We start from the raw sequence: 12,787 nt of genomic DNA on the forward strand, positions 1-12,787 counted from the left end.
ATACTTTATTAATAAATGCACTTTGAATGTTTGATTCTAATACGTAGGACTAAAATTACAAACTTTCCTATGAATACAGCCTAAATCCAGTTGGTCAAAAAGGAGAAAAGATTCATAGGGTTGTTGTAAACTCAGGGTTAAAGTTGATGTTGATGCAGAGTCAAAAGGAGCTAATACTGTAATACCTGTCAAAGAAATATTCAATGCAAGTGTCAAATGAGCAATGTTCTGCATCCAAGTTGGCTTGTAGCTCCTCTGGGTGTGCTTGATGGGATGCAACTTTACATTGAGAAGTTGTGTAACTTCCCTGGATTTGCTCAGTGGGCCAGTTCACTGTGATATCACGTGTTAATTTTTTTGTGTGATAGGTGTATAGATCCATCCCACGCATATACTGCTACTGGCTCCCAGCCCTACCTCCCTCCCTTTATTCCATGCTCCACCTATAAGATTCCATTTTAATCAGCTCTTCTGTCATTCACCCCCATCCTCCCAGTTTCTGACAACATTCCCTCCCACTCCCCTCATCTGGAACAATCTATAATCTGCTAGACCTTGATCATCCATTCCCTCCATCGTTTTGTACTGGTCATCTCCATTCTATCTTTCAGTCCAGATGAAGGGACTTGACCCAAAGTGTTGACTATCCATTTCTCTCCAGAGAAGTGGTCTGATCTGTTGATTTCCTCTAGCATCCCGTGTTGCTCCAGATTTCAGACTCCATGTAGTTGTCCTAAATTATAGCTCCTTACCCAAAATGTGACAAAAACATGAAATCTGCTTCCACAACAAATGAATAAAACAAATGGTAGAGATATATTACGCCCTGATTAAGATTTCTACTGCTATGCTGTAGGTTTTTCTTTTTTTAGCAGTTTCTGCAAGCAGTGTGTCCTTTGGGTAAAATGTTTGTTTCAGCTAAAGAAACCCTGCTGTTCAACTTAAGAATGTTGTTTCAGCCAATCAGGGTGGCAGAATCAGGAGAAAGTTCTAGAGAGAGCTGGATGGAGAGAGATTTGTGATGGACACAGTCTTGTTTGGGGCATTGGCAGGAATGCAGAGAAGGAAAGATGCCATAGAATATTGTAGGAAGGCAAATCTCCATTGCACAGAGTGCTTCATGCACGAATGGCTCCACGACGAATGAGCCTGTACTCCTGTGAGAGAGCCCGCTTGTTCGCGATGGATTTTGAGCCAAGTTCAGAATGTCGTGTGTGCTTTCACGCAGACCATGGGTCCAGTGCAGGAGTAAAGACAACTCCAGGATGAGAGCTCTATCTTAATGCGTACATTGGACTGGTCAACTGTAACGGGCCTTTTTTTCTCATTCCTAGTAACTGTCCGATAAAAATGAAATTTGTAAATATACTTTCTTTATAATTTTATGCGGTATATTCTTATCGGCAACTGTGTATGGGCAGTATTTACACAGCATTTGCACAAATCAATGTTTCTTTAATCAGAACATCATGACGTTCCTGTTTGGTGGAACCCCAAATCATACCGACCCTAGACGTATATTGTTTGTGAAAGGTGGAGCTGGCCAGTGAACCAGATTTGCACACAAGCGGGTGAGGGGGCTACATTTGTATTTATGGAGCTAAACATCCAAGCAATGGAAATTGAAGGTTACTTTGATAATTTAGACTTGGAATGAGGGGAAGAGACTTCGGTAGAACATCAACACTTCATGGATCAAATGGTCCACTTCTGTTTTGTAAATTCTATGTACCGTTAATTAGACTTATCACAAAACTATTTCTGTTCAAAGTTTGAGATAAAATATAACAAATATTACATTTTGTCAATGTTACAACCATACAATCCTTTTAAGTTGTTTATTTTCTGACAAATCACAAATGTGAATACAGTCCTGAAAATACTACAAAATGCCCCAGTCCAACTTTATTTCTTCAGATGCTATCTTCTGCTTGAAGATCCAAAAGTTTTGGAAAATGAGCTAGTATCTAACTGGATTAATACCTTTCTCAATGTTAAAATGCATCATCTTCTTTACATTTTTTAAAAATGTAACTAAATAAATCCTTTAATATATATTTTAAAATGCAGATATAGTAGTTAAAGTGTCTTACCTGCTGGTACAGCAGTTGGTAAAGAAACTTTAGAAAAAAAATAAAATCATGCAATAGCATGAAAAGTGTAAGATACATACATCTGCCTGGCAAAGACTGACTGCAATTGTGAATGTTTTAATCTAATCTCCAGAACAGACCAATACTGCAGCTTCTCCTGACCAAATTGCAGTTCCTTGTGGAATTTTCAACATAAAGGACACACAGAGGCCCCCAGCAAGCAACTCATTGCAATCATCCATAAATGTCTTTCAACCATGTGTCATCGTCATCATCATGTATATGGTCAGGCTCTTCAACTTGGGATGGAGTTACGTACTCTCTAGATGGAGCTCTGCCTCGAGTCTTCAGGCCGAATTTCCGTTTCAATAAATGGAACTGATTCTTGACATAGTTATAAAAGTCATATTCATACCGCATTCGTTGGAAGAGCACTTTCAGTGCTTCTGGGGATGGTTTCTGTTTCTTCACAGTGATTGTCCCATTTCCAAGTTTTCTGTACTCTGTCATGGAAGCAAAAGTGTGGTAAGAAATAAGTAATTCATTTATGAAAACTGTTGCAATTAATGCAGTATTTTTGTACTGAATTTAAAATGTTAAATTCTGATCAACTGATGGCCAACTAAATTTAATTCTTTTTAAAGGAAGCCAATATACTTCACAGCACATTGGGAAACGTTATCAAAATTACATTTATTTGCTTACACTTTGATGACCATGTTGCAATACAGAATACAGTATTGCACATTATCAATATCTTCATATTAAAATTGCAGTAAAGGAATAAAGTAACGTACCAGAAGAGGAAGTGATGATATAACAGCTACAGCAAAGATGGAAAGAGCAGGTAGAGAGTGGGAGGAGAACACGTCTGGACTAAGGACAGAGAATGGGGTGCCCTCTAAGATGTGGTGGAATCATGAAGATACTGATGAAGTGATAACGTGGGCAGAGCAATGGCAGATGTAATTTAATCCCAATAAGTGGAAGTTGATGAATAAAGGGAACACATGTACAATGAATCGTTGGGTTCTAAGTGAAGAATCTTGGTGTACAAGTCCAAGGATTCCTGGAGATAGTAGCACAGGTAGCTAAGATGGTGAAGACGACATACGGGATACTTTCCCTCACTAATCAGTTACAGAATATAACAGAAGGGAGATTAAAGTGCTTCATAAATTGTCGGCCTAGCCAACCTACAATATGGTGAACAGTTGTGGTTGGGACAAAGTGTAGAGGACATTCATGATGTTCCCTGAGATGGAGCTTATCAGCTATGAGGAAACACTGGACAGGCTGGATTTGCTTCCCTTAAGGTGGAAGGAGCTGAGAGGGAACCTGACCAAAATACACAAAATAATGAGAGGCACACAGAAGGCAGACAGTAATTATTTTTCCATCCATAGTAGAGTTAGTCTAAAATTAGAGGGTTCAGGGAAAGGAGTGTGTGGTTCAGAGGGGGATTTGAAGAGCTTTTCCCATGTAGAGGGAAGTTGGAATCTGGAACACACTGCCTGAGTGTATGGTGGAAGCAGGTACCCTGACATCAAGTATCTAAATGATACCTGAATCACCAAGGGACAGAAAACTATGGAGCAAGTGCTGATAAATTTATATAAATGGGTGCTTGATGGTTGACACAGGCACAGTGGTTTGAAGGGTTTTCTGAGCTGTATGATTCCATGATTAAGGATGGTAAAATAAATGAGACAAACTTCATATTATAAATTACCCAGTTTAAAAAATTCAAATGTTATTAAGAGGTTCACTAACCAATTTAAGATCTTAACTATCTTTTCGGCTTGTGGACATGAAAATATGTTGCACATATGGGCAATAGGAACTTGCCAATTAAAGATACCTGCAGTACTGTACTTAGACACATGTATATAGCTAGGGAGCTGAAGACTTTTGCACAGTACTGTATTTGTCAACACAGAGTGGGAAGCTAGTTTGTAAACCTGTCAGGAGCAAAGAATGTTGGAAATGGTGAGGGTGAAGCACTTTGGGAGGAGTATGGGACAGGTGGCAGAGAAAGTGCCAGGGGTGGGAGCAGACACACTCAGCCCTGAGACACCAGGCAAGGTCAATTGATTCCAAACGATTGGTTTAGTGATCAATTTCCCAACCATAATTCTCCTCTCCCTGCCCCCTTTCCCAATCCAGACAACAGAGACCCATATCAGAATTAGGTTCATCATTTGCATATGTCATGAAATCAGTTTTTTTTGTGGCAGCAGTACAGTGCAATACATAAAATTGCTACAGTACTGTATCTCCCCTCCAGACACCATTTGATGATACAGCATCTAACCATGCATCCTTCTTTCTAAACCAAGATCTCCCATCAAGATGCTTTTAGTTATAACCAACTTTTGAGCATCTGTCTTTATGATTTTTTGACCAGTTAATGCTTGCCCGATGTGTGCTGAGAAACATTTATTTTAAATCACTAAGCAATGTTGTCATTCAAAAGCTATCTAATAATATAATGAATAACAGAACACAAAGCCATTAGGCCCATTGATGATGATGCTAACTTTTCAATTAAAGTTGTCAATTCCTCTGCTTTTTTGTACATCCTTTTATTATTCAACCTATCAAAATATGAAATATTTTTTTCGTATTATAGTTAAATAGTTTCTTACTACTTCTACATACAAAGTTTGCTGCATGAAATAAAATTTTACTCTGAATTCACCCTGCTGTTACTGATTCGATGACAAACATCTTCCATTTATAATAAATACTTTCTCCATTCCGAGAAACTATCAATTACTACATTAACTCTTCAACGTGTTCTGTTTTCAGTGCTCTAGTGTTTTGCAGATTCCATTCCAACACTGCTATTAATGTTTTATTATGTTCTATTTTCTAATTTGCATGTTTATCTAAAATGTATGTGCTCTAATCCAGAATGTCGAAGACATGTAAAATAAATGGCATATTCAATGGAAAAGTCAGTCATTCATATTTTTCCACAAGTCTTCTTCAGGTAGATAGCACTATGTTGTATCTGCCCCACTGCCACATCCAGAGATCTGGGAATAGTATTGTGTCACTATGTGAGGCTGTTACAGATGTAAGAGAAAATGATACCAAATGAAGATACTTGCCTTTGCTGTCAGGTGACTGCAATGACAACCCTTCTGTTTATCTTTACTCAAGTGAGAGTGAAGCAGTTCCTTTGATTGTTCAACAAGCTGACAACATCTTCTGCTATTGGATGAGAAGGTTATTCCATGCAGTGAGGCAAGCTCTATGTGTGCAGTAACAATTTTGTTGTCCTCAGAGAGCAACAATGCATTTTGCATGCAGAATATACCAGTTTTGTGTGTTTGTGCTATAGTACAGATCATTGCAATTACAGTCAGTTGGGATTTTATAGTTTGAAACTGCTGGGCAAAACCTATCATTAACACTCAAGTAACTGTACTGATCACAAATTCTTGCTCATATCTCAATCTGATTATTCTGCTAAATCTTTTCCAGAAAAAGATCAGGACTACATAGAAGCTTTAATGTAAAAAACAGTTTGCTAGTCAAAAGGTATATTATAATTATACCATAGCTATTTGAAAGTTCCCATTACTACATGGAAACCGATTCTATCACAATTGTTTAATTCACAAGACAGTGGGTTCAAATCCCACTCCACATCTCAAATAACGTGACCTGGTCCTGAAGTGTGAAGTTCAGCATTGTGAATTGCTATACAGCAAAAAAGCTGATGTGGTCAATATCCCTCAAATAAAACCATCATTCTCATTAATTAGTCATTAACCTCATTTTGAAAATATTTAATATTATCTGCATTAACATTCAAGGATTGCATAGCTCTTTGGGATTTCCTGAGGAAAAGACTATATTCATGCAAATTAATTTTTTTTCCATAAAAGTACATGAAAGGGACCATGTAGCTCATTTACTTCATCCTTACAGAAAGTTCCAAGACCTCTGAAAGCCAGCATCTAAACACAGCTTCAATAATTCCTGAACTTCACCCACATGGAGACCTTCACAAGAAATACGCAGAGTGTTTTTCAACAGTAGTCCTGAAATTGCCTTTTATCAGTTTGCACCTGTGCCCTTCTGCCTTGTATTTGTAGTTTAACCTTTGTAACAGTGCTCAGGATTAAACTTTTCCATGTCAGTTAGTGTCTTCTATACCTCGAAAATTTGCCTACTGTCAAAGGCTGAAGGGTCCAAGTTTTTCCAACCTTTGCTAAAACCAGTCCTTTGACACCAGGGATCAGCCTCGTGGCCCTTCTCTGCATCGCTTCCTTGGCTCGAAGGTTTCCCTTGTGCCTTGATAAACCAGAAATAAGATAATCACAAAAAGAATTAAAGGGCTGATTAGCATGTGGAATCCTCTGCCCCAAAACTCTGTTAAAGCAGAGTCCATAAATTCCTTAAAGGGAAGCAGTGTGTTGATTCCTCAGAAAAGGAAAATGGAGAGGCACAGGAAGTGAGCAGGGGAGCAAATCGTAAACGTTGATGGGTTTCATGGCAAACAAGAGAAAATCTGCAGATGCTGGAAATCCAAGCAACACACACAAATGTTGGAGGAACTCAGCAGGCCAAGCAGCATCTATGGAAAAAAGCACAGGCGACATTTCTGCTGAGACCCTTCAGCAGGAATGGAGAAAAAAAAGCTGAGGAGTAGATTTAAAAGGTGGGGAGAGGGGAGAGAGAAAAACAAGGTGATAGGTGAAATGGGGAGGGGGAGGGATGAAGTAAAGAGCTGGGAAGTTGATTGGTGAAAGAGAAGCGGAGGTGGGGGGGGGAGGAGCAAAAGAGGGAGGCGATGGGTGGGCAAAGAGAAAGGGAAAAAGGGATGGGAAATGCTGAGAAGGTGGGGTGGGGGACACTACCAGAAGTTAGAGAAATTGATATTCAGGTCATCAGGTCGGAGGCTACCCAAATGGAATACAAGGTGTTGTTCCTCCAGCCTAAGTGTGGCCTCATCACTATAGAGGAGGTGGTCATGGATGAACATAACGGAATGGAAATGGATACCCATAGGTTTCAGCAATGACAGACCAGCTGAGGTAAAAATGTTTACACTTTTAAGGGAAACACATGATAAAGACAGAGATCAAAATCAATAGTGTATTTATTTAGCAGGGAAGACCAACCTGGCAACATCACAAACTTCTGAAAGCCAGTCAGACAACCAAAGTCCCTGCCAGTGTCACTCTGTCTCCTCACAGTGTCCAGCAGTGAAGTTTCAACTCCCAGCAGTAACACCAAAAAAATCTGAGCATCAAACCAGTGCCAGTTTACACAAGGCAGAGAATAAAAAAACTCCATTCACTTCAGTGAGGAGCACTAACAAAGAGATGGGCATTAGATAATTTATATAGTCTTTATAAACTGATTTAGATAATTAAACATACATCATTTAATTATCATGTTATTTTCAATGCTTGGTAAGGCCAGGCTTTTTTTGGCCAGGATTTGTGACTGCCAAGGATATTCAGAAACATTCCAGATCATGTACAGTTGACTGTCAATGTATTTCTTAGGTAGTCCTTGCATTTATGGTAATAATGCACTGCACAGAACTTGATCAGCAGCTAGTTGTGGTTACCATGGAGGTAGGGATGGTAAAGAAAGTGAGCTTGTTCACCTCATTGACCATTCAGGCAGGCTGGGCTGTGTGTTGTGTACAATCAGAATCAAAGGTGATAATGACTGAGTTAGATTAACATGAGGGATATGAGCGGGCAGAACCTTTGTCCAGCATCAACATCAAGGCCACATCGACCAAGTATCTGGACGTTCCATGTAATCACATTGTCCTCAGCAATTAATTCTTGAGGGCATTAATAGTGCGATGGAAAATGTAGTTGAAGTTGTGCATCTGCTGGCCAGCTGTTGCTATGTAAGTTATAAAAACTGGAGAACAAAAACTTGGATGGTGTGACTATCAGACTCTAGATCTTTGGGAATGATTGCTGCAAACTTGGAAAAGCTCTAACATACCACAGAAGCAGAGTTGTACAATTAACTCCAAGAATCAAGGAACAACCAAAGTATATATTGATATTATCATTAAGCCATTATCCAAATATTCCAAATTTTGGTAAGGGCAGTATGACTATTCGACATTACTTCAAACCTATAAAAATTGAAATTAAAATAAAGCTGACTTCAGAAGCAGTGACTATGAAGCTGTTGTGGAAATGCACATGGAACTTGAATGACAGAATGTAACAGCACAATAGACCATTCTGCCTAAGATGTTATGCCAGCACTTTAATCTACTTTAAGATCACTATAACTCTTCCCTCGCCCATAGCCCTCCTTTATTCTATGATCCATGTGCTTATCTAAGAGTGTCTTAAATATCCTTAATGTATCTGCCTCTATCATCATCCACCACTCTACACAAAAATAACTCATTTCTAATAAACCACCCCCCCATACTTTCCTCTAATCACCTTAAAAATTATGCCCCCTCAAATTAGACATTTCCATCCTGGGAAGATGGCTCTGGCTATCACCTCGATCTATGCCTCTTATCATGTTGTACACCTTCATGAAGTCACCTCTTATCCTCCTTTGCTCCAAAGAAAAATACCTGACCTCACTCAGTCTTTCCTCATAAAACATGCTCCCTAATTTAAGTAACATCCTGGTAAATCTTCCTCTGCACCCTCTCCAAAGTTTCCACGTACTTCCTATAATGAGGCGACCAGAACTGAACACATTATTCCAAGAGTGGTATAATTAGGGTTTTATAGATCTGCAACATTGTCCTGCAGCTCTTGAACTCAATCTCCCAACAAATGAAGTTCAGCACACCATACAGCTTCTTAATAACCTAATCAACTTATATGGCAACTTTGATGGATCTGTGGACACAGTCCCCAAGATCCCCATGTTCCTCCACACTACTAAGAATCTTACCATTAAACCTTACATCTGCCTTCAAATTCGATCTTCCAAAGAGAATCACTTCAGTTTCCTGGGATGAACTCCATCTGACACTTCTCAGCCCAGCTCTGCATTTTGTCAATGTTCCAATGTAACCTACAACAACCTTCCACACCTCCAATCTTAATGTCATCTGTAAACATACTAATCCACCGTTCCACTTCCTCATCCAAGTAATTTATAAAAATTAAAAAGAGCAGGGGTCCTAGAACAGATCCCGATGGAACACCTCTGGGTACTGTTCTTCAGGCAGAATAAGCTCCATCTATAACAATCCTCTGTCTTTATGCACAAGCCAACTCTGAATACAGCCAGGTTTCTTTGGATCTCATGCCTCCTGCCTTTACGAATAAGCCTACCATGGGGACCTTATCAAATGCCTTACAAAAACACATACTGTATACACGACATGAAACTGTTCTACTTTCAATGTGTTTTATTACATCCTCAAAGAATTCAATCAGGCTTGTGATGCACAATCTACCTCTCAAAAGGTATGTTGAATATACCTAATTAGACTATGCTTCTCCAATTCCTCCTAAGTTCTATTTCTAAGAATCTTCTACAATAATTTGTCCACCGCTGAAATAAGATTCACTGGTTTATAATTCCCAGGGTATTCCCTACTCTCTTGAACAAAGGAATAACTACCCTACGATCGGTTACTACTTCCATGATGAGCCAGGATGCAAAGATTGCCAAAGGCACAACAATCTTTTCTCTCACTTCCCAGAGTATATTCTCTTGCAACCATATATCCTAGTGCTTTTCAAAGGTTTTAACCATATAACAATCACAGCACGGAAACAGGCCATCTCGGCCCTCCTAGTCCGTGCCGAACTCTTAATCTCACCTAGTCCCACCTACCCGCACTCAGCCCATAACCCTCCACTCCTTTCCTGTCCATATACCTATCCAATTTTACCTTAAATGACACAACTGAACTGGCCTCTACTACTTCTACAGGAAGCTATCACTCTCTGAGTAAAGAAATACCCCCTCGTGTTTCCCTTAAACTTCTGCCCCCAACTCTCAAATCATGTCCTCTTGTTTGAATCTCCCCTACTCTCAATGGAAACAGCCTATTCACATCAACTCTATCTATCCCTCTCAAAATTTTAAATACCTCGATCAAATCCCCCCTCAACCTTCTACGCTCCAATGAATAGAGACCTAACTTGTTCAACCTTTCTCTGTAACTTAAGTGCTGAAACCCAGGTAACATCCTAGTAAATCGTCTCTGCACTCTCTCTAATTTATTGATATCTTTCCTATAATTCGGTGACCAGAACTGTACACAATATTCCAAATTTGGCCTTACCAATGCCTTGTACAATTTTAACATTACATCCCAACTTCTGTACTCAATGCTCTGATTTATAAAGGCCAGTGTTCCAAAAGCCTTCTTCACCACCCTATCTACATGAGACTCCACCTTCAGGGAACTATGCACTGTTATTCCTAGATCTCTCTGTTCCACTGCATTCCTCAATGCCCTACCATTTACCCTGTATGTTCTATTTGGATTATTCCTGCCAAAATGTAGAACCTCACACTTCTCAGCATTAAACTCCATCTGCCAACGTTCAGCCCATTCTTCTAACCGGCATAAATCTCCCTGCAAGCTTTGAAAACCCACCTCATTATCCACAACACCTCCTACCTTAGTATTATCGGCATACTTACTAATCCAATTTACCACCCCATCATCCAGATCATTTATGTATATTACAAACAACATTGGGCCCAAAACAGATCCCTGAGGCACCCCGCTAGTCACTGGCCTCCATCCCGATAAACAATTATCCACCACTACTCTCTGGCATCTCCCATCTAGCCACTGTTGAATCCATTTTATTACTCCAGCATTAATACCTAACGACTGAACCTTCTTAACTAACCTTCCATGTGGAACTTTGTCAAAGGCCTTGCTGAAGTCCATATAGACTACATCCACTGCCTTACCCTCGTCAACATTCCTCGTAACTTCTTCAAAAAATTCAATAAGGTTTGTCAAACACGACCTTCCACGCACAAATCCATGCTGGCTACTCCTAATCAGATCCTGTCTATCCAGATAATTATAAATACTATCTCTAAGAATACTTTCCATTAATTTACCCACCACTAATGTCAAACTGACAGGTCTATAATTGCTAGGCTTACTTCTAGAACCCTTTTTAAACAATGGAACCACATGAGCAATACGCCAATCCTCCGGCACAATCCTCGTTTCTAATGACATCTGAAAGATCTCCGTCAGAGCTCCTGCTATCTCTACACAAACTTCCCTCAAGGTCCTGGGGAATATCCTGTCAGGACCCGGAGATTTATCCACTTTTAAATTTCTTAAAAGTGCCAGTACTTCCACCTCTTTAATTGTCATAGGTTCCATAACTTCCTTACTTGTTTCCCACACCTTACACAATTTAATATCCTTCTCCTTAGTGAATACCGAAGAGAAGAAATCATTCAAAATCTCTCCCATCTCCCTCGGCTCCACACATAGCTGACCACCTTGATTCTCTAAGGGACCAATTTTATCCCTCACTATCCTCTTGCATTTAATATAACTTAGAAACCTTTCAGATTTACTTTCACCTTATTTGCCAAACCAACCTCATATCTTCTTTTAGCTTTTCTAATCTCTTTCTTAAGATTCCTTTTACATTCTTTATACTCCGAGCAATTCCTTTACTCCATGCTGCCTATATCTATTGTAGACATCCCTCTTTTTCCGAACCAAGTTTCTAATATCCCTTGAAAACCATGGTGCTTTCAAACCTTTAACCTTTCCTTTCAACCTAACAGGAACATAAAGATTCTGTACCCTCATAATTTCACCCTTAAATGACCTCCATTTCTCTATTACATCATTCCCATAAAACAACTTGACCCAATCCACTCTCTCTAAATCCCTTCGCATCTCCTCAAAGTTAGCCTTTCTCCAATCAAAAATCTCAACTCTAGGTCCAATCCTGTCCTTCTCCATAATTATATTGAAGCTAATGCTATCGTGATCACTGGACCCGAAGTGCTCCCCAACACATACATCTGTCAGCTGACCTATCGCATTCCCTAACAGGAGATCCAACACTGCCCCATTTCTAGTCGGTACTTCTATGTACTGTTGCAAAAAACTATCCTGTGCACATCTCACAAACTCTAAACCATCCAGCCCTTTTACAGAATGAGCTTCCCAATCTACGTGTGGAAAATTAAAATCTCCCACAATCACCACCTTGTGTTTACTACAAATATCTGCTATCTCCTTACACATTTGCTCTTCCAACTCATGCTCCCCATTAGGTGGCCTATAATACACTCCTATCAGTGTTACTACACCTTTCCCATTCCTCAATTCCACCCAAATAGCCTCGCTAGAGGAGCTCTCTAATCTATCCTTCCAAAGTACCGCCATAAGATTTTCTTGGACAAGCAATGCAACACCTCCTCCTCTGGCCCCTCCTACTCTATCACACCTGAAGCAACTAAATCCAGGAATATTTAGTTGCCAATCACACCCTTCCTGCAACCATGTTTCACTAACAACTACATCATAATTCCAGTTAGCAATCCACGCTTTAAACTCATCCACCTTTCTTACAATGCTCCTAGCATTAAAATAGATACATTTAAGATACTCTCCACCTCCTCCTCTCTTTTCATCCCTAACAATGCATTCTAATTTATTATCCTTTTCTTTCTTCTCCCCTACATCTTCGGGCTGAGCGCATCCCTTCTCCATCACC

General features: G+C 39.7%; 1 protein-coding gene across 3 annotated transcripts in view; it reads right to left on the bottom strand.

The window, feature by feature from the left end:
- Window positions 1-1,827: 1,827 nt before the first annotated feature.
- The window catches only part of usta (uronyl 2-sulfotransferase a), an 86,187-nt gene continuing 75,227 nt past the window's right edge, over window positions 1,828-12,787 (bottom strand). The window contains exons 8-9 of one of the 3 annotated variants that reach the window (XR_009515177.1): window positions 6,264-6,401; window positions 2,459-2,596 (exon numbers count right to left, since the gene is read on the bottom strand). Coding sequence is in view for 2 of the 3 variants with exons in the window: in XM_059986366.1 (XP_059842349.1) it covers window positions 2,328-2,596 (269 nt within the window). In the remaining variant the exon portion in view is untranslated. Of the gene's footprint in view, window positions 2,597-6,263; window positions 6,402-12,787 lie in introns of all 3 variants that reach the window. The other 2 variants (XM_059986367.1, XM_059986366.1) reach the window with 2 other exon arrangements.

This window comes from Hypanus sabinus, chromosome 12, assembly GCF_030144855.1.
Source record: "Hypanus sabinus isolate sHypSab1 chromosome 12, sHypSab1.hap1, whole genome shotgun sequence".
In the NCBI taxonomy this organism is placed as follows: Eukaryota; Metazoa; Chordata; class Chondrichthyes; order Myliobatiformes; family Dasyatidae; genus Hypanus; species Hypanus sabinus.